The sequence below is a fragment of the Polyodon spathula genome, chromosome 15 (assembly GCF_017654505.1).
Source record: "Polyodon spathula isolate WHYD16114869_AA chromosome 15, ASM1765450v1, whole genome shotgun sequence".
Lineage (NCBI taxonomy): Eukaryota > Metazoa > Chordata > Actinopteri > Acipenseriformes > Polyodontidae > Polyodon > Polyodon spathula.
The window spans coordinates 18,582,661-18,606,269 of record NC_054548.1 but is presented as its reverse complement, the minus strand read 5'-3'; the positions used below and the strand labels follow the sequence as shown (position 1 = coordinate 18,606,269).

General features: G+C 36.0%; 1 protein-coding gene across 5 annotated transcripts in view; it reads right to left on the bottom strand.

Moving 5' to 3' along the window:
* LOC121327468 (propionyl-CoA carboxylase alpha chain, mitochondrial-like) overlaps nt 1–23,609 on the bottom strand; it is a 182,898-nt gene that overhangs the window by 67,758 nt on the left and 91,531 nt on the right. For all 5 annotated transcript variants that reach the window (XR_005951575.1, XM_041271533.1, XM_041271535.1 and 2 more), the window contains exons 19-21: nt 20,143–20,245; nt 11,514–11,612; nt 327–380 (exon numbers count right to left, since the gene is read on the bottom strand). Coding sequence is in view for 4 of the 5 variants with exons in the window: in XM_041271533.1 (XP_041127467.1) it covers nt 327–380; nt 11,514–11,612; nt 20,143–20,245 (256 nt within the window). In the remaining variant the exon portion in view is untranslated. The remainder of the gene's footprint in view (nt 1–326; nt 381–11,513; nt 11,613–20,142; nt 20,246–23,609) is intronic.

Below are 23,609 nucleotides of genomic sequence, written 5' to 3'. Positions count from 1 at the left end.
GTGAAGAAGCCTTTTTGTGTGTTCTGTTTTGTTAGTGTGTGGTACAGGTAAACAACTTAGCTGTCCTGTTTTAGTTAGGTTCCTGTGTGTGCGTTAGTTAGTGCTGGTAAGAGCTAGGTGTTTGTTTTGTGTTGTTTATTTTGGTTTTTGTGTTTACTAAAAATAGCGCATCGGCGCGCTTAAAACTTCCATTTCTGCGTCCTGGGTCCTGTCTTAAAGGGGCAATGAACCGTGGTGAGGTACAATCTTTTCACATTTTACATTAGATATATTTAGATACAAATGGCACTTAAATTCTCTCTCATTTATTTTTTTCCTGCACTTACCACTGTGCCCAAATACTGCAGACTCATATCTCCACTTGCATCTCTGGAAAGACACTGAAATAAAAAATAAACAAACTAAATCAATATTTATTAGTGGTAGGCAACGATATGAAAATTGTATATCAATATCGTACACATATTTCGATAGATAATATCAAAGTCTTCCAAAATACAGAAATATAATAACACAATTGCAATATCAAACATATATAGACCTTAACAGATATTTACATATGAAAAGCAATAACTTACTTTAAAACTTAGAGGTACTTTGCTTCACAATATCCATGGAGAAAAACAAGGTCTTGTTATATTGTATTATTATTCCACCATCAGCCATCTCAAAACCTGCATATTTCAGCACTTCACTGCTCACAGACTTTGGGGATGTTATTTTCTAGCCAGTCCGGAAGTAACTGAATCTACAGCTGCTCTGCATATAAATTCTGACACGTGACACGTCTAAAATTATTAAATACAGTGTCATGCTGAATTCTGTATTATTTTCAAGATGTGTTTTGATGTTTAAAAGGTGCATTTCATTTATAATACCAAAAGTTCACATATTAAAAATACATTAACGATAGCGCAACTAACCACACAGACAAAATGCAATGAACTGCTGATGTATGGACATATCTCAAAATAATGCAGCATGCAAATAGCATTTGGTTCTTAAACACAAATCAATGGAATAAAATGGTTAAATAATACTTGTGTGTGGTGTTTGCCTACGAGACTGACAATGATTGATATGCATAGGGTTTGCTGTACCTAATACACACCTTTATATACCTTGTATATAAAATAAACTTGATTATACTGCGTTTACATTTTTAGCAGTGTTAGCAACAAAAAGTATGTTTCTGCAAGCATACATGAATTATTTTTTGAATCCCATGATATTATGATATGTAAATTATTATCGATATCAAACTATAAATGTATAGAATGAAGTTTATATATAGGTACCACAATATGAAAATATTTTTAATCATTTTATATGTGGACACGTTACCTGGTATGTTTAATGATCATTATTTTCTTCTTAGAGCCTTCTAAAACAATACTTGTTTTGTGCAGGCAGAAGTACAGTTTTCTTGGCTAACGGCTTCTATTAAAAGCAAGTTCTCAAACAGCAGTTCAAAGAAAAAAGGAAAAGAGAACAAGGTTTAATTGCTGAGGCAGGGTAAATGTTGAAACTAAGTTTTATTTGTTTTGAAATGCTAAAGGTCTCAGAAGACAGCACTGAAAAAATAACCACTGACAATGTCTTTCCAGCCACAACCCTTGCTAGATCACAACTGTTATTAGCAAAGCAGGTCACGAGCTGTCAAAATAATCTGAGCTCATCAGAGAAGAAAGAAAGTAGGATTTGCCAAAGCCTGACACATTACAGCAATAATGATTAATGGGGCTTGGAAAATAAGGGAAATTAATTAATATAAATTCTGACAGTTTCATTTTAGTGGAGAAAATATGGATTCACACGTCTTTCTGAACCTTCTGCAAACTTAAATCTGTTCCAGGGAAATTTGAAGAACGAGACGTTGCTTTCTAAAGAGTCTGTCCGCTTTCAATGCCAAAACAAATGAACCAAGAAATCTCCACGCGATTACCTCCTAGCAGACAGCCGCAAGATCTTAGCTAGTGTGCTTCCTTCCAAATGCTAGTAAGACGAGCAAACAATCAAATGTTGTGTAATTAGAATGGGAAAGGAGCAGCTGATCCTATTGTGATCAAACTGTACTGCATGCTTCTCATTGCCTGTATCCTTCTCAGCTCTGTTTCTCACAAGCAGACCAAATGTCACGACATACAATCCGTACTATAGTGGTTTTAAAAAAAAAGAAATAAAATAATAAGATCCAAAACATAAGGGAAACATCTAGACTAATATATTTACGAAAAGAGAGCTGAAGAAATAAAACAGATGCTAAAGGACTGAGAGGTGAAGAAGGGGCTCCACAAGGGGAACAGATCAAATTATATATATATAAATATTAATGAACTACTGCTGTATCCATCCATTGAGAGACGGATCAAGACAAATACTATGTGTATCTATTTGTACAGTATAAAAAGATAAGACAAAGGCCCAATTCAATTAACTTTTAAGCTGGAGGGAAATGCTGAGAGAACATTTTATTCAATTACCAAATCATTGATGAGTTAATCAAATCCAAATAGCAGTACACATTCAATGGATTGCATGAACCTATCCATTTCCCTTTAATGCCTTCCTCCAGCTAGTTCATTGAATGGTGGCCAAACTGAACACCAGACAAACAACGAGAGAGTCTGGAGAGGGTATGGGCCAATATCCTTATATTTCAAGATTTTGCTTTACAGACATCTTGGAGGTTTTACAATTATTTTGTAGGTTGGTAGAACATCTGTGTGCTAGAAACGTACCAGTTGTCCACCTGAGTGCCTGCCTAAGAAACACAGACAAGCCAGCTGCAGCCTCCAATCCAAGCCTCCACTTGTTTAGTTTTGCTCTAAGAGCAATGGAGGGAGTGCGCTAGAGTGGGATTGAATACAATGGGGGCTGCAATATCACACTTGCTCATTGACTACTGCAGCTCCTTGTTAGTTAGTCTACAGCCAAAAACTTTGCATCACCTAGAATTATACATATGAACATAATTTGGATATTGTATTTAATATATGGAAAACTACAATGCAGTATGTAATTCAATATGTTTACGTAACATTATTCAGCAAGTTTCACTCGACTTTATGAAGCAAAATTAGATCATTCTATATGGTGATGCAAAAATTCCCCTTCAAAGTCCTGACTGAAAATGCTGATCAATAGCTGCTCGTGCTCTAGTTCACCAGACGCAAATTATCTGAAACATGGCTTAGTTTCCACTAGCTGAAATGACTAGTTCAACTATACAGACATCTCCAGCAGCCTGGCTGACAGAGCGAGACACTTAGCTTTTAAATTTGCGGTTGTCAACAAACACAACAACAAAATGTAATCTATAAAGTGAATTCCATGGGAAGCCATCTCAGGGCGCTGTAACGTTGCAATGAAGGAAATATATATATTTTTTTTAAATCAAAGAAAATCAACAAATGTGTTACTATAATATTAATAATAAAGCTACAACTGAAGAGATCCCAGTGTTCAGTTAAGACTTGGAGGTTTTGGTGCACAGCAGCTGATACTTGGTCACCTGGAGGGCACCATCTCACCTGCTGCACTGGCAGCAGACTAGCTTCACCTGACTGCAGAGAACAAGTGGAGATAGGAGGTAATCCTGTGACTATGATATTATTATAATAGTATTACATCATTGTTCTGTATCTGTATTCTACTACTGCTCTTAGCAATAACTACTTTGTGTATCTTGTGTATGATTTTACTCATAGATATCCATATTCACATTTATTTTATTTTTTTGGTAATTGCTCTTATTTGAAATCATTCTCATCCACTTATCGTACTTACTACGTGTTCTTACTGGACTTTACTTGTCTAAGTAAATATTTTTACTATAAGTTAACTTATCTGCTACTGATTTTATTGAACTTTATAACTGCTCTTATCTGTAATATGATATTCTGTAATGTGCTACTTCATATTATAATGTAACATTTTGTAATGTGATACTCTAACAATTCAAGTCGCCCTGGATAAGGTCATCTGCTAAGAAATAAATATTATTATTATTATTATTATTATTATTATTAATAATAATAATAATAATAATAATAATAATAATAATAATAATAATAATAATAATAATAAATATACTGAATAGTATTCATAGAAGATAAGACTTAACATATTTATTTGCTAGGGCATCTCAATTTACTTGCACCTTTTGTACATACACTCTTGAACTGCTGTTTATAGTGAAGAGCACATATCAATTCTTTATACTGACTGAACAGTAATACAACGTGTGGCACCATCTCATATGAGCTCGTCTTAACTGACTTCCTCAAGCTTCCTCCTAAAATTCTCTTTAATTTTGATTCCAAACTTTCTCAAGCTTTTTGAATATCTGATCTTTTCTGCTACATTGCAAGATGGTAAACGTTGTTTCAAATGCTCCATCAACAGCAACAGCTGTTCCGTGTAGGATTCTCACCTGTTGGTGTCACGTTCTTACTCATTTTTTTGGAGTTCTTTCAAATCCAGTCATGATCTACATCTATTTGAGACCACTTGTCAACGCAGAGTGCAAAACCAGACTTTGCTCCTTTGATATGACAATTTAGCACACCAGCCTGCTTAATCCAGCAATGTTATACAACAAATTTGCAGTAGTTCTGGACTCTAAATGCAAAAAAAAAAAAAAAAAGTTTCAAAAGATATAAACACTCTTATAACATTAGCTTGTTGTGTTGCTTCTGCATATTAATAATCAGTACACAATATATACTATAATAACTTGAAACTCACTGCAAGCAATTCATTTGAAAGTAAATAGTTTTGACTGTGTACTATGAACTGTATGGGTGGAATATCAATTTATGATTTTTTGTTTTGTTGTTGTTTTTTTTCCACAAGGACAGGCTAACTCAGACGAAACAGTTTTACTTTTCAGGTGATACTCTATGTGTCAGAAGAGACCATTTTCAGCAGATACAGTGCGCAGGTCATCGAAGCCAAGATTCATGCTCTACATAACTACACATAATACAAGCAATTCAGACCATAACTATTTCCACAGCAAACAAACATGATGAAATGATTTGACACTTACAGTGAGGCCTTCCTAGCATTCCAAGGTTAAGGATGATTGACTTGAGCTTCTAGAATCACACTGCTCTAACCCCCTACTGGCCTTACCTCATGATGAGAGGGTAGCACTGCTTTGAGAGCAACCAATTTGAAACACACTGTTATCTAGTTTCATTGCCTAAACCTTGATGTCTATTTTAAGGTGTGAATTACCTCCTCCCTGCTGCTCTACTGCCGTGATGGAGATTTAAAAACAATAACTAATCAACTTATTTTGCAGTCAAAATATGTTTTTGGTGTGTAGCGGGATCACTTTAAAACCTGCATATTGCATACGTTCAGCTGTCTACAATACACATGTAGTTTTTGAACACTTTGCATCCAAAGCTGTACTTACGAAAATCCTAAAAAGGCAATAACGTTGGTTCACATCCACAAATGTAGTTAAGTAGTTAACAGAAATCACAAATGGAAGTAGTATATAACACAGGCATATACATCAACGACCTTCTTAAATATGTAGAAACTACACAGGACAGTACACCTTTAAATAAGGCTTGCCTGTATGTGTATACTGAATTTACAAAAAAATTTAAATATCCATGGGACAGGATAGCCGGGAGGACAGAGACTCAGAGACAGTAAAACTGCAGTTAAAGCGATGCTGCGCTGTTTTAATCAACAAAAATAAATCAAAAAGACAAACAAAACACTGCTCACAGAGCCAAAAATAAAAGGTCAAACAAAAACTCTTCAGGCTGGGCAGACCCTTCACTGAACTTTGAAACACAAAACAAATTTAGCAACACAAAAACACTCACCTCAAAACACCTCCAACAAAAAAAGGAATTTCCCCCTTTTTTATAGCATGGGGCTGGAGCCTAATTATCAATTACTCAATTAGCTCCAGCCACATTCTCACATGTATTTTGGCAGGGATAGGAAATTAACCCCATCCCTGCCAACCACCACACAACAATATTTACAGACAGGGCCCTGCCCTGCCACAATCTACTAACACTATATAATGCAATTCAATAACTGTGAATCGGAAACATACAATTCCAGTTTGAAATCTGACAACTATATATGCAGTATAGCATATAAGGCATATTCCCCAACTTAACTACAACTAAATATTTCTCAATATATGACAAGGGTTTCATGTAACACTGCACCCAGTTTTTCTGCTATGCTGTCCCAAATTAGTCCCACTTAGTTGGGTATCAATGACCTATTCAATGTAAAATGCAGCAGGGCTACAATCAGTAGAGTGCCAGAGCTACAGAGGAGCCAAAATTACAAGGCATAAAAAAACAAAACAGAGGTAATGTTCATGCAGAAGGATTGCATAATTATGATTTAGATAACTGGAGTTAACCCAATGACCTGGAGAGATGTTAAAGAATCTGGATTCTTTAATGTAATGTAATAATAAATAGCTATAAATATAACAAAATTAAAAAAAAAAAAAAAAAAAAAAAAAAAAATGCAACAAACATAACAATATAATTTTGCAGTGCTGTTTTGGGAATGTTAATGATGAAAGAAGAATTATTAAGGCGACTGGATCTACAAGATAAAAAAAAAAAAAAAAAAAAAAAAAAGGATATGGGTCTTAGGTACCAACACTTATATGACTACAACTGAGAAAAATAAGACAACAATTTGAAATAAAATGAAAACTCAACAGTAAAAAATGCAAAACAAAATGGGTGCGACTAAATAGACATTAGAAAATAATTTAGTACCAATCGACCAATTAGTTTCCACCTCTAGAGGCTTCTCCCAGACGGTAGATGCCTGCTGCTGTCACAGCATCAACTGTGAATCCAATATAAAAATAAATCCGCGCAAGTACCAGCATTTTTATTCTGACTTACCATAATGAAAGCTCAGTTCACATCCATTATATTAAGAAGTGTGCTATGTGGACAAACTGACAAAATGCTTAGTGAGAAAGTGTTTAACGTTGTCCAGGGGGACAACAATTAGAAGAATGAATGAGACAATATTCGAATGACTGATGAATCAAAGCATCTCCTTTTGGAAACTAGAAGAGTTTTTGTGCAGAGACTTGACCATGAGAAGTTGAAGTAAATTCAGCCAAACTGAAGCTTGCAAAGTCACTGGAAGATGTTGTCACTTTATTGGTCCTTCACTGAAGCTAACTTTGAAACCAATGATTAGAATGGCGTGAGAAATAACTGGATCATACTGAAAATGTGTATCAATGGATGAAACCCACATTTAATTGTACCCAGTAGTCAATGTACAATAATGCAAATTTCAGCATTACAAGAGCCAATCAATCTGCGTGAATGTCTCCAAAAGGCTTCTACATTCACAGTGTTTTAGAAGTCAGAGTACAGCAACTGAAGACAAGTTTCACCATGCATGAGGCTCATCATTGCATGTCACTGTACTCTGGAATAGTGAAAAGCTCAGGAGACTAATAAATTACAAGTAGAAATTACTTGTAGAAAATTAATTAAAAATAAAAATTGAAATAGCTTGGTTGGATAAGTGTCCTCCCCCCTTGTAATAGCAATCCTAAATGAGCTCATGTGTAACCAATCACCTTCAAAATCACACACCAAGTTAAGTGGCCTCCACCTGTGTTTAATTGTAGTGATTCACATGATTTCAAGATAAATTCAGCAGTTCCTGTAGGTTCCCTCTGCTGGGTAATGCATTTCAAAGCACCAAGGGACCTTCAAAAAAACTCCGGGACAAAGTTGTTGAAAGACACAGATCAGGGGATGGGTATAAAAAAAATTGAATATCCCTTGGTGTACAGTCAAGACAATTATTAAGAAGTGGAAGGTGTATGGCACCACCAAGACCGTGCCTAGATCAGGCCGTCCCTCCAAAGTGGATGACTGAGCAAGAAGGAGACTGATCAGAGAAGGTACCAAGAGGCCAATGGCAACTTTGCAAGAGGTATAGGCTTTTATGACCAAGACTGGTCAAAGTGTGATTGTGACAACAATATCCCAAGCATTCCACAAAGGGTGGCAAGAAGGAAGCCATTACTCAAGAAAACCCACCTTGAATCCTATTTGAAGTATGCAAAGCAACACTCAGGAGATTCTGTAGCCACGTGGCAAAAAGTTTTGTCGTCTGACGAAACTAAAATGGAACTTTTTGGTCTAAATGCAAAGCATTATGCTTGGCACAAAATCAACACAGCGCATCACCCAAAGAACACTATCCCTATTGTGAGGCATGGTGGTGGCAGCACCATGTTAGGGGATGTTTCTTATCGGCAGGGACTGAGGCACTTGTCAGGATAGAAGGGAAAATGAATGGAGCAAAGTAGAGAGAAGTCCTTGAGGAAAACCTGCTGCCCTCTTTAAGAAAGCTGAAACTGGGACGGAAGTTCACCTTTCAGCATGACAACGACCCAAACCACACAGTCAAAGCTACACTGGAGTGGCTAAGGAACAAAAAAGTAAACGTCCAGAGTCAGAGCCCGGACCTAAATCCAATCGAAAATGGGTGGCATGACTTGAAGATTGCTGTCCATCAACACTCCCTAAGGAACTTGACAGAGATTGAAAAGTTTTGTAAAGAAGAATGGTCAAATATTGCCAAATCTAGGTGTGCAAAGTTGGTAGAGACCTATCCCAACAGATTCACAGCTGTAATTGCTGCCAAAGGTGCTTCCACCAAGTATTAACTCAGGTGGGTGGAGACATGTCCCATTAAGATCTTTCAGTTTTGTATTTTTAATACATAATTTTTCTCTCAATAAAGTGTGGCATATGGTGTGCAGATAAGTGGAAAAAAATCCTCATTTAAATCCATGAAACTCTGAGACACTGACACCACAAAATGTGAAAAAAGTTCAAGTTGGTGTAGACTTTCTATAGGCACTGTAATATATATATATATAAAAAACTGCTCCAGCTCCTTCAAGTTGGATGGGTTCCGCTGGTGTACAGCAATCTTTAAGTCATACCACAGATTCTCAATTGGATTGAGGTATGGGCTTTGACTAGGCCATTCCAAGACATTTAAATGTTTCCCCTTAAACCACTCGAGTGTTGCTTTAGCAGTATGCTTAGGGTCATTGTCCTGCTGGAAGGTTAACCTCCGTCCCAGTCTCAAATCTCTGGAAGACTGAAACAGGTTTCCTTCAAGAATTTTCCTGTATTTAGTGCCATCCATCATTCCTTCAATTCTGACCAGTTTCCCAGTCCCTGCCAATGAAAAACATCACCACAGCATGATGCTGCCACCACCATGCTTCACTGTGGGGGGATGGTGTTCTCGGGGCGATGAGAGGTGTTGGGTTTGCGCCAGACATAGCGTTTTCCTTGGTGGCCAAAAAGCTCAATTTTAGTCTCATCTGACCAGAGTACCTTCTTCCATGTTTGGGGAGTCTCCCACATGCCTTTTGGCGAATACCAAACATGTTTGCTTATTTTTTTCTTTAAGCAATGGATTTTTTCTGGCCACTCTTCCATAAAGCCCAGCTCTGTGGAGTGTACGGCTTAAAGTGGTCCTATGGACAGATACTTCAATCTCCACTGTGGAGCTTTGCAGCTCCTTCAGGGTTATCTTTGGTTTCTTTGTTGCTCCGTGGGATGTTCAAAGTTTCTGGTATTTTTTTTATAACCCAACCCTGATCTGTACTTCTCCACAACTTTGTCCATGACCTGTTTGGAAAGCTCCTTGGTCTTCATGGTGCCGCTTGCTTGGTGGTGACCCTTGCTTAGTGGTGTTGCAGACTCTGGGGCCTTTCAGAACAGGTGTATATATATATATATATATATATATATATATATATATATATATATATACATACATAACTGAGATCATGTGACAGATCATGTGACACTTAGATTGCACACAGGTGGACTTTATTTAACTAATTATGTGACTTCTGAAGGTAATATAATAGCAAAGGGGGTGAATACATATGCACGCACCACTTTTCCGTTATTTATTTTTTTGAATTTTTTTAAACAAGTTATTTTTTTCATTTCACTTCAACAATTTGGACTATTTTGTGTATGTCCATTACATGAAAGCCAAATAAAAATCCATTTTAATTCCAGGTTGTAAGGCAACAAAATAGGAAAAATGCCTTGTTTTTTTTTTTTCGCGTTCGGTGACAAATATAATATATATATATATATATATATATATATATATATATATACACACACACATATATACATACACACACACACACAGTCTTAAGACATGTTGCATTTTTCTACTGCATTATGAGTGTTAACAATTTACTCAAAGCCTCCACTAGTGTTTTCTACTATTATAACACCCTTGACTTGCATAAAGAAGGAAAAACAATGAAATAGCTTGCATCATTTTTCAAGGTGTAGTATGTGAAGCATAATCAACAAGGAAAGAGAAACATCATCTCTAATTGACAAACCCAGGAGGTGTCTTTGTCCATGTACTCTGACCATGTACTCTGACTTTTAAAACGCTGTGAATGTAGAAGCGTTTTGGCGACTTTCACGTGATTTGATTGGCTGATGCTGATTATATATTTACACATTGATATTTACATATCCTGAATTATATAGTAATACTAAAAATAAATCATTTTAATGTTTGACTAGAAGTCTTTTCAATGTCTGTCACTGTCTTTCTTAATTCAAACTAAAGGAACACAAACCCCACACTACACTGAATAGACATACAAATGAGACAAATTATATATAAAACAAGTTTAACAATGAACATGGATAAAGAACATATGATAGAAGCAAAAATGTACAGGACTACAACTATGGATGGTGATACTACATTTATATTTAACAAGTAACAGTTTATTGCAAAACCAAACTGACTGTTTGGCAGAATTGCAGTTTTTGCCAGAGAGAGACTATGAGGCTTAAAGAGGTTTTACATTTCTTTCTATCTGTACTAAACTACTTATTAGAAACTTTATACCTAAATTTACAGAGCTGCTTAAATCATGCATTGAAACAGCTTAAGTGTAAAATTATTTAAGGTTAGAGAACAAAGATTCAAATATTTGGCACTGTAAAATCATCTGACAATTTATTATAAGTAACAATTAATAATCTTTAACGCCTCATTTGGTTTTTAACTCATTTCTTGTGTTTGTGCTGTGCAAATGAAGTGTCACTAATTCCCTTGTGGCACCAAAAGGGCACATGAAAGAGGAGGTATATTTTCTTTTGAAAGACGCTTTAAGAAGAAAAAAATTGGATGAATGCATGTATGTTTTATGCAAGCATTGGATTAATGAAATGCGGTTTAAAAAAAAAAAAAGCCTAACACATCTTAAATCTTAATTTCAAATTGCTGAGCGCTAACATTTTCTGGGAGAACGTTATGAGATAATGCACTTCATCACACTGTAATGTGATAAACGGCAGAGAAGTTTTAAGAGTGTTATTTCGGTGAAGCAGACAATTGGCCTGTCAGGCAGTTGGAGCTTTCTTATGTTTGTTCGTTTGTGTTTTGTTTTCTTTTACCTGCATGGTCCTCTGGGTGCCGTTGATGGTGACAGGTAACAAAGCAGATGCAAGGTTCCATTCACTGGTCACATCCAGCCTCTTCCCATCAAGCTCCACCTGCAGCGACAAGCAGACAAGACTGTTACCGAGAAGACAGACAGAAAACAGATCTCAAGTTCATCGCTCGTTTACAATGAGGCAACCATTTTAAACAGATGGCACCCAAACAACCTGTCATGTTTACTGCTGCTGCCACAGAAGACAAGAGTCCAACAACATGGTCTTCCAGCCGCCCCCGGGGAGCACGCAAGGACCCAAGAACAGCTGCCACTGGGTACTCAGGGTTTCAGGCAGTGCCGCCCGCCTTGCAAAACAGCCATCCAAACTCCTCTACCTATCTGGACATGCTACATTTACTGCAATTAAACAAGCACGCCATTTGAATATCCGGTGACACTTTGCAACCTGCTCAACGGGGCTTGCATATAATCTCATCCCCCAGGAGCGGGGAAGAAATTGTCCATGTCACTATTAATGAAGGAATTTGCATTGTTATCTTAATTAAGGCAAAATAATGAAGCACACTTCTGAATTAGTTAATCGACAAAAACTTGTACAAATGTGTTTGCATGGCCTATATGCATGGCCTTCTGATAATGTATATTCTACCAGAGTGCCAGGGTTACGTCAAGTAGATGCCGCTACCCTATAACAAGGCAGATGACTCCTCTGCTTATTTGTTTTGCTCTTCAGCATTCAAAAAAAAGTTTTGTCTTTTTTCGCATTACTTAAGAAGAGGACAATGTGGACAGGTTAACCCGGATCCACTAAATGGAACCACCTGGATTCCCTTTAAACACGTTGCTGGCAAATGCACCATTAATCAGAGAAAAGGGGCTTCCTGAGGTGATGTCTGTTACTACCTAATAGGTAAAGGCCAGAGAAAGGTTCACTGTTCATGACCTGGTGAGAAAAGCTAAGTGGATGGGCATGTTGAGAAAAGAAGTACTCAATAACATGAGGGCCTCGACTGCAGCATGAATTACTGATACAGCCAGAAGGAGCAGTATGGGAAGTCTCTGAAGGATGTGGGCACCAAGGATTTAAAACAGGTCAGCGTATAACAGAGCAATTTTGGAATTTGTACTTGAGAGTCTCTGAGGAACATGCAAAGGAGTTTAACCCTCCTGGCGCCTGGCACCTGGCACACTGGGCATGTAATGACCACAGGTGGTCCAAACAGTAGGGACGTTTATACAACCTCTATGTGCTACTCCCCACTAAAACTGAAACTGGTTCCATATGATTCTAATGGGGCACTTATTTAACATTCAAGGATATCTTTCATGTGTACAAAGGGTTCCATCTGTGAAAGCATATTTATGAACAAGAGAATATCATAACTGAACTTTTAACCTTACTACATTGCAATTTCTCAATTTACCTGCATCCACATTTTAATTAATGGACAAACAAGAAATTAGTTGCAGTTGCGAAAAATGTGTTGCTTTTGTCGTAAACATTAAGTTAACAGACTAACATCATCGAAGGTGTTGTAACTTTATTTATACATCAATGGCTAGACTACCTGTTATGTCCAGAATTCTCTATATTGTGCCCATCATTGTAGGGAGAATGTTAGGGTCAGCATAATGTTGGAGTCAATTTTTAAAACTGCTGTATCTTCGATATTTAGTTGAACCCGACAATAACAAACTAGGTGCTCACTGGAACACTATTTATTTTTTTTGTCACTCTAGCTAATAAACTAAAGTTTGACATTGAAAATGCTCATTAGGAAATTACTATATATATATATATATATATATATATATATATATATATATATATTAGCTCAAAGAGCCAGCTGCCCTATATATATATATATATATATATATATATATATATATATATATATATATATATATATATATTTTTTTTTTTTTTTTTTTTTTTTTTTTTTACTGTGTGATATAATGGTTTTAGTCCATAACATGAAGCAACTATTCCATAGCAACCTGAGCTTCATCACACCCTGTAATTTCTAAAGGAGTAGTGCCATGCAGAACATATCAAACTGAAAAGGTTAATGGGAGAGGCTAATGGGAGAGTTTCTACGGTCAGAGGCAGCTTTCCGTGTCTTACCTTTCCCAATAGTCGTTAGGCACTAGCCTCGGGAATGCATTACATTTTCCACCAATAACAGTTTATGAATGCTTAAAGTTTATATCATAATGAGCAACAGGAATCTTTCAGAAATAACAGATGAGGATAATTGTCCTGTGTTTTCACCTTGTATAGAATGATGTTCCGGTTTGAAGAACAAGACCTCAGGAAAGTAACAATATTCCTCGCCATTTCACATTTCACCTGATTTACACTTAAAGTTAACTTGTGAATTATTGAATTGCACAATAATGGAGGAGAATTGTATAAACAGAAGAAAAAAGTACACCTGAATACAGTTTAAACTTCTAATTCTGATTAACCTACTTGTAATTATTTACAGATGCAAGCTCAGACTATTCATATTCCACATTTTTCAAGCAAATCAATGCTGTAGGGTTCATAGTCCGTCATTTCTGCCTAACACAAATGGAAGGTTTACATAAAGAAAATACAATCCTTGTGTGTGCTGAACAGCAGGCTGCTGGTTGTAGTTCACAGTTTCTTGCAGCAGGTACAGGCTCTGTAGCAGTGCGCTCTGTGTGAATGACAGTACAAGATACTCTCTTGTTACAGCACTTCTCTAAAGCAGTAGTAATCCCGTAAATATTGTTTCCAATCCTGCAATTAAGATTAAATTAAATCCGATTATTAAACTATTTTCTTTGGGTCATCATCTTTCAATGACTGATTCAGCGATTTACAGTAGCAATGCATACTAATTGTCTAGGCATTATTTATTTGAATAGGTTGAAAGATATCTCCTAAAAGCAGCCATCCCTATTACTTCCTGATATACTACAAGTTAAATCTTTATGATTCATTTTATGCTGTCCACGTATCTAAAACTATACAGACAGCACAATGTATTAGTAATTGCAACCTTATGTGGTTACCACTGTGATAGGGCAGAAGCCCTGCACAGGTAAAATGGTGTGGGTTTTGTAGCTGTGTGAATAAAAATCACATATTTTTTATTTATTTGGCAGGGATGGGGTTAAAATCATCTCTACCAAATTGCTTAATTAAGGATCAGTTAAGCCCAGCCACATGCTATAAAAGGAGAGCCAGCGTCTTTGTTTGGAGAGAGTGTTTGAGGAGAGAAGACTGAATGTTTGGAGAGGTGATTGTTAAACTGAAAAGCATTGAAAAGGTCTGAGAGTATCTCTTTATTTTCGGTTCACTGTTACCTTGTTTATTTTTCCTTTTGAACTGAATGTTCATCTTTTCGTTTGGAGGTAAAGGGATTAGCCCTCCTCATTAGATAGGGAAATTATTGTATCGTTACAGTCTTTCACAGCAAAGGATTTATTTGTTTATTTTTCTGTGAAAAGTATTATTTTGTTACTTTTTGGCAGTGCACTGAGTATGCCAAAATAAATGTGAGTGAGAGCGCTTTATTCTACCTCTGTTGTCATCTGTCTGCCTCTACCAGCACCACATTGGTCCCTATTTAAAGGAAGCATATTTTCAAAAAAAGCAGAATCCTAACACTTAAATTCTCTGTTTTATTGTTTTCAGTTTGTTTCTCTAGATTCAAAGTGATTACAGCAGAGCTGCATGTTGAAAAAAAAAAAAAAAAAACCTTGTCAGTAAAATCAAATACTAACTTTTTTCCTTTCTTTTTTTTTTTTACATACGATAGAAGCATTCCAAAGTAGACTCCTATTTATTTGTTTTAAATGGGCACATTGGTATAACTGTAATACATACACAGCATCCTAAGAAATGATACTTGCACAATAATGATTGTACAATAAAGTGTCTATTACCACAGTATTGTGCAGCAATACTGGCTATTAGCACAGCACCAATCAGAACGGTTCACACTCAAGACCCGGCCCCTTCAACACACTCGCACATGTCTTTTTCTGCCATGGTACTTTGGTAATAAACTATGAACTGCAGTAAAACAGTAAGAAAACAAATGGGATACCAGTTTCAATGATATGCTAAATAAATCATAACCTACTCTATAGTAGACACCAGTTTTAACGACACTGACTCTTTTTGGTCCTGCAGGGTCCTGTGTCGATCTTTTTGGGAAGTTGTAATCTTGTGAGAAATAATGCGAAGCTGAGACAAATTTAAAATACACGTGGAAGGAAGTTGCAATAACTTGTCTGTATGGTTTTACAGTCATACTTTAGAAAACATGTGAAAATATAAGCCTTATAAATGTAGACACATTGATCTTTCTTACAGTGGAATGTGTTGTATGAGCATGGAGACAATTAGGGGTTTAGTTTATCTTTGCTCTTTTAAATATTTAACTACTAGTTTCGAAAATGTTGCTAGACAAAATTACCTAAAATAACGCTAGTTAACATTAGGCAGTCAGAGATTAGCCAAATTAAGATCTGTGAAACCAGCCGTAAAATAAACAGTTTCAAGGTGTTCGTGTTTTTTTTTTGTTTTATGAAATAATATTTGTATTAAATGTACTCTTGAATTGGAAGCAGATTGTGGTATTTTATCTGGGCATAGTTTATAAACTTTAAAATGCCTAAAGTCATCCAAAAAGCATTCCAAGAATCACCATTTTAAACATGTTCCACATGTTTAGTGTTCTGTATGTAATATCTTAAACAACTTATTTCTGCAATCTTTTAACAGTAGGCCTGTTTCCAGTCCATTTAAAACATAACGCATTTGACTTTCTGAAAAAAAAAAAAAAAAAAAAACATAGTACGTCAAATCAGATTGAATGGTTTGAAAACACATAAAATGGAAATGCAAAAAAAGTTCTGTACCATTGGAGTGTTTGGAGATTATAAACAGTGAAAAGGTTAATTTCTACTGGACACCACTTGTAATGGAACTGTACTAAGAGAATCAAAGATTACAGTTTGTGAAGACACCATCTGAAAAAAATCTGGCCTATATCATTAATATGGTCAGACTTTAGAGTTTATAAATCATTCATTAAAATTCTCAATTCTCTACATGGCCCAGGCCAAATTTTGCAGTAGCTTATTGAAAAATTACTTCTTGTAATACAAAGTCACTAGAAACTAATTTCCAGTTAACGTAAATAATTTTGGAGAACTCCCAGGTAAGAACATTTTAAATAAAACAAAATCACTCTAGTTCGAACAGCTGAATGTAAAGGATATTGGGATATGTATTAACTTAGCGTTTCTGTATTGTACTTTAGTGCTGTTTTGGGACTACAGACCCTATGATTCCTTTAGAGTTGCCATAGTGCTCACATATCAACGCCATTTCCATAAAGCAGCGCAAAAACGTGCACTATCCTTGCATACAAAAGTTGTGTAATGCACCACCATAAAAAAGAAAGATGATAACAGAAATAAATACTAATATGATTTTTTTTTCCTGGTCCCTTGAAATTCTTATTAATAAAAACTGATTGTACGGTTTTGAAATGCTACATCAACAATGTGACCTTGCCATTGTTACAACAGCACAGCAGGGGGCGTATCACTCATTTAGCATGGCAAAGAAAAGGTTAAATTATCTTTTTAATATGTTCACAAGTTTAAAATCTTTTTTTTTTTTTTTTTTTTGGTGATAAATCATTAAGCCAGTACATGCTCCTTAACCAGAAGAAAGTGGCTGCTACTTCTGATTACATCATGAGCCATTGCCAGGCAATTGTGTTTGGTGAATCCTACCTTGGTAAAGAACTATCCCTAAACATCTAAAATGGGAATCTGCAGCTTGTCCAGCACTTCAATTTGAAAAAGCTCTTTCTGTTTCAAAGATCACTCCCTGTTACCAACATAGATCATTATTTTCTGATGAAACTCAGCAGCCACAAAGAGAGATGTTTTTGTTGTAATGCCAGTTGTATAAATACAGGATCTCATTTTGTCAAAGAGAAGCTGGACTTCAAAACAACAGTAAAACTGTGAACCTTACAAAACCTTTCAAGAAACCTGTTTGAAGTCCTGGAGTTTCTAGTTATGGGTGAATGAAATGAGAATTCTATCGCAACAAACGATTATCAAGCCCATATGATGCCCTAATTAAATCCATGTGAGCTGCCTGGTCAAAAAGGATTTTCACACAGCACCCTACATGATTTGAGCTTAGTCAAACACAGCAGCAAGCAGTATCAAAACATTCACCCTCAAATGAAGCAATTCCTGTTGCGAACAACTGCATTTTTACACTTACAAAGAATGCTGATGCTGCATCAAAACATTAGCATTTATACACCATTATTACAATGACTTTTTAAAGCATTTAATTTAGCTTGTTTCCCATGCTAATGGTTTCTAACAATAATAATAATTACTAAATTAAAATGATACAAAGAGGTAAGTAATCATATTTTGATTTATCAGATTTATCTTCTGTATTAAATAAGGATGAAAGTTAATTGCGAGAGCCAATAAATTATGTTTCTTTCCTATACCCATTCATTCCTATACAGAAGAACAATTTATTTAATAGGAAAGACCTAAAGTAGAATGTTGAATTGGCTTGGTATCTTTAAGCCTAACAAAAACATGTAGGCTACGTTAAAAGTCAAACACTGAAAAGCACTGCTTATAAAATAAAAAATAAAAAAGTCCAAGGAATAGATGGGGTGGTAAGTCGAGCTGGTATCTTATTACAAATGAATGTTCTCAGGTAAAGGTCATGGTGTCTTAATACACAAGAAATAAATCATAAAGGGACTAATAAAGGTAGAGTTAGTGAGACACGGGTCACAATGTCTGAGCAGTTGAAAAAAGCTAGATGAAACAGATCAAAGAAACTGCATTGCAGCTTCTCAGGAGGGATTAAACCCCTTTCCGTTTGCACTGTCCTGCTGTTTCACTCACAGCCCTTTATGGACTTCCTCACAGAGATGGACCGAAGCTTGTTATGACAACAGCAACAACAAACAGAATGCCAGAATTTATCTTAGTCTGGCAGCCACACACTTCATCATGAACATCTACAATGTAATCTACCACTTCTAGTGTAATACTAGATATGATCACCTCCACCTTTTTAACATCACATACTGCATACATCTACTAGAAAATATTTTTGTATTAATATTGTAAATTGATGCCGATTGACCTTAGCAGAAAAGTCACATTCACAGACCCACACAGGATACAGGTGGATTCTGGTGAAATAAATGCCTCCTTGTTCTCCTTGTAGAGAAAGTGGACTTTGATACTTACATGTTATCTGTATTCTATATAGTAGCATGTTCTATGTATTCTATATAGCAGCACTGCTGAAGTTCTGTGTATTTAACAGCTTTAACAGGTGAAATAGAGGGAAATGGAGCTTGCCCAATGAACTCTATTCGTACTTATTGATAATTGGGTTGGAAAGCATTTCAAATTGAGCATTTAAAAAAAAAAAAAAAAAAAAATCTCTATGGCAAGATGATCTCCACAGACTTCTCTATGGATATCTATAGATTGCAATTGGGGAATGTATCCATGGCAACAGGGCAGATGCATTTTTATGTACCATCTAAAACTCGTTGGTGAAATTGAGGTGGGCAAACTACCTCTGGAAAAGTGAATACAGGAAGGAAACACTATATTTCAGAGAAACAACAAGGATTAAAAACTTAAACTAGATTTTTTTTTTTTTTTGGTGAATAACAATACAGCATCCCCAGTAGACTAAAATAAGGGCCATGTCCTTTCAGATCAAATGGTAAATGTAAACAGAATTTATTTATTTATTTATTTAATCATTGATACATCCACATGTAAAAACAATGTGGCATTAATATGGTTAATGTTCACTGGCCCCATATTGAGAGAATCACAGTTCAGCTGTGTACCAACTATAAATCCCATGTTAAAACCACGTGGTCAATGACAGACCAGATATGAAAGCAGTACGGCACTGAAGGATTTTTAAAATTATTATTTTACTGGATATAACTTGTAATGCAACCTAAGTAAGAAAATCGTACAGAATACAGCAGTGTACCAAACATTAACTCAAAGTGTACCCTCTCTATATGCAGTTGTAACTTCAAAAGTCACAATCTCAGTATGTCACGAATATTAGGTCAGAGGTCAATTTCACTGTCTGCATCACATTTAGCTTGAAGGGTTTACATAACAATGCAAATATGAAGTCACTACCTCAAATAATTTCCCAACAAATATTACATGTATGGTACTTAATGGTAAAAGCTGGGTAGAGCATCTAGCAAACAAAAAAAATGTACAGAATTTGTTGTTTTTGTTCTGGAACAGGTGCAGGGCAACATCCCCATGCCTTTAATTATCTGTATAAATGGCATACTGTAAAGGGACTTACAATATAATCATGTTGTCAACAGTGTACATTTTTTTAATTATTAAAAATGATGTAAATGTATGCCCTTGTTGTCCAAGTGTGTCATGTAAGAATTGCAGAACTGGCATTTGAAAAACAGACAAGCAAAAAAAAAAAAAAAAAAAAAAAATGAGAATGGTTGTCTGTGGTAAGTTTAGAGTTATCTATCTTGGTATGCTGGATAGTTATCCTGGCAGAAGGAACTTACAGTGTAGGTTAACCCTGATCGGGACACAGTCACTGCGTAAATGCCCTTATCCAGCTTCAATGACAGCTCCCACCTCTTCTGCACTTGCTGGGCTGTGGAGACCCTGAAAAAATAAAAAAATAAAAAAAATAATATATATATATATATATATATATATATATATATATATATATATATATATATATATATATATATACATACACACACACACACACACACACACACACACATCAAAGACATATCTGGATACAAGTCATTCACTGCAATTGAATACAAATAAATTAATATACTGTCATTATTTTGCTCTTTGCTAATAATGTGAAACACAGGAAGCAGTGAATTAGTGCTGGGTCCTTACACATTAATATTTATAGAACATGCTCAATATATACTGTCAACATGGTCTCACCATCAATTAGCCCAATTGGAGGGATCCGAGTGGCAGAACATTCCACTAACCTCAAGTCTAAAATGTACATTTACTACATGATTTAATTTATTGCAAGCTCAATATACCACGCAGACTTCTAGTTCAACTACACGTGCCTGCAGGAAAATTGGAAGGATTAAAATACTTCATTGGAACACGAAAGCGAATTGTCTCTGTCGCTTTTTTTATTTTTTTATAATTTTTTTTAAGTGTTTTATATTCCAGTAAAGTGGAATAAAAGACTTGCCTTTTTATTCAAGTTTCATGAATAAGTAATTTAATAACGGTTGAAACCTAATGATTCACAGTTAGGAGTTGTTTAAGGAGGGTAAGCAGTTAAAAACTTCCACGGCTGGTTTAACACACAGAATAACACTAACATTAAACTTAGATAGGTAGACACACATTTTCTTCTCACACTAAACAGCAAACAAAAATGCAAATACTAAAAAAACAATGCTGATAACAAAACAAACTGACACATCACAAATGGGACATGCAAGATTTTTTTTTTTTTTTTTACTATTATCAGAGGATGCAAATGCAGTCTGCTGTATAAGGGAGTATAGCTTTAAATGGTTCACGGAATTCATTTGAAAGCCCACTGGAAGAAACACATTCTACAATCCAAGAACAGCCCACACCCAACAGTGCCTTTACCACAGTCGCAGCTGAGCTTTTACTTCACTGCAGGCCAAGCTCTACTGTCCCCAAACGGCCGAGGGCCTAAATCTGCAATCCCAAAAAGGCAAATAAGCTTTTCCTATAATCCCACATTGGCAGAAAGCCTAAATCTGCAATTGAAAAATGGCAGAGTGCCAAAGTCTCCAATCAATCCAGTAGATGAGGGCCAGACACTGGGAAAGTGGCCTTGCTGTATATCTATGGTGCTGCAGACACAATGCTGGCACATTGTCAAAAACAAGTCAACTGAGAGGAATCCTTTAGTTTCAGGTGGACAGAGATTGAAGATCTCAATAGCATGAAATCAAAAGTTTTGAAACAGTAAATTAGGCAATATACTGGGATTTTAAACCCTTTTCTGTGCTCTTGGCAGTTTCTATACTAGTACTTGGTGGCAAACCCTCTTCCTCTAGTAAAAACATTTAATCTGTAATAATTCCCATCTATACTTTTGGCCAAACAATGCTGGCAGAATTGAACTGTATTTTGTCTTTATTTGGACAAATAAATCACTAATCTGTTTGTATGTGTTACTCAATGATGCATCTGACCTACCACTGTAAATGCATCAATAACACTTAAAAATCCATAATGAATTCCACACAACTAACAGAATTTTAAGTAGCCTAAGTACATATGCAGAGATTGGCTGTCTTGGTGAGGTACTAAGCCATTGTAAAGACAGATTGTGGAGCTGTGGATGGAATAGACTATCCACAGCTTACTTAGTGTGCAATCAGCAAGAGGGGCAATTTCAGACTGGCAGGCGCTGGGCTGCCCTGTATTTCATGTAGCAGCTCTATATCCCAGAGGCTTTAAGTGTAGGGCCTCTGTAAAAATACTATCTTTGGCTACTGGCCAACAATTTGTAAAGCAGCCTCTTTATGCAGTGGGTCAAACCAAATGAAGGCACAGCTTTATAAATACTGCAAACTTGACACGGGCAGTCTCGTCTCTGACAAGCCCTAGCACGGAGACTGGTAATAACATGTGCACTGAGACACTGGCAGAAGAGATAGCTGCATGCTTCTGGCCCCCGGGATGAAATAGGCAGCTCCTACTAGTCCTCATCTAATCCCACCATCAGCAAAAGACTGCACAGATTCACTGGAATCAGTCATTATAATTGCAGTGGTTTTTTTTTTTCTTTTCTTTTGTACACATTTTTTAAGGTTAGATTTTTGTGTCTAAGTTCCCTATTTACTAAACACTAGAGACATGCTGATTTGTTTCAAGCTTTCAAAAGCCAATGTGTTGCTTGTTACTCACTTTCTTCTGTGAAACTGTCAAATGTATTTGCTTTACTGTAACCCTGCTGCTGATGCCAATGACAGGGTACCTTTGCAAACGAGCTGCTGCACTCTATCAATATTTCCAAATACAGTATATAAATAAAATATGGCATTGATGAACTACAACAGCAAAGCATGTGGGTGGGATGCAAAATAAACACTCACTGAATATGACAAAAGGGTTACAGGGAACAGTGTAGTTTCTGAAGAGGCCATGTTAAATACCATGTAAGGACAGGCATGTTTTGTTAAATGGCTGCTTCTACTGTTTAAGCCAGTTGATTCTGGAGAGGCATTTCTGTCTGCTGCTTGAGTTACACAGAACCACCTCTGAAACATGGAATCGGAAATGAGGGAAGAGACACAAACACAGAGGAAAAAAAAACGTAATTAGGATAAAAGCCCTCTGTGCCGTGTGTGTGGAACACATCAAAGAAAGCTCTCTCTCTCTTCTCTGCTTGTACTTTACTGTTCAGTTAAACTGTGCAGGGTGTTTCTTTGAATTTACTGTGAGTAAAATTATGTAACTCATTCAAAACAGATCATACGAATTCAAAACCGTTGCAAGAAAGAATAATAATTCATCAGATAATGTGATCCCGCACTTTGGCTTCTATATCAAATACCTAAACATGCCAATATTCATCTGAAGTCCAAATCATCAAAAGCCTGAATAGGCAATGTCTAATCATATAGGATTATAGAGGCTTCAAAAACCTAATTATACTAAAGATTTTATTTACTGTGCCTATTGAACAGGAAAAAAGAATACATATTGACTTAAAACAATAGTCAAAGCATCATTAAGGAATTCTTCATCATAACTTTAACAGCGATGAAGAGTGAAAAATGATCAAGAACAATGTGCTGTGCTTTGTAGCAACCGAGGTCAGTTTCTGCATACAAATCCTCACTGAGAAAATTAAATAAAAAAGAACTTCAGAAAGTCAGCCATTCATGTGAATAGAGTTCAGAGAATTTCCAGCCCTGTGAAAGATATAGTGTGCGAGCACATAGAAGTATTCAGTGGGGGTAGAAAGAACCAGCTACATGGAGACTAC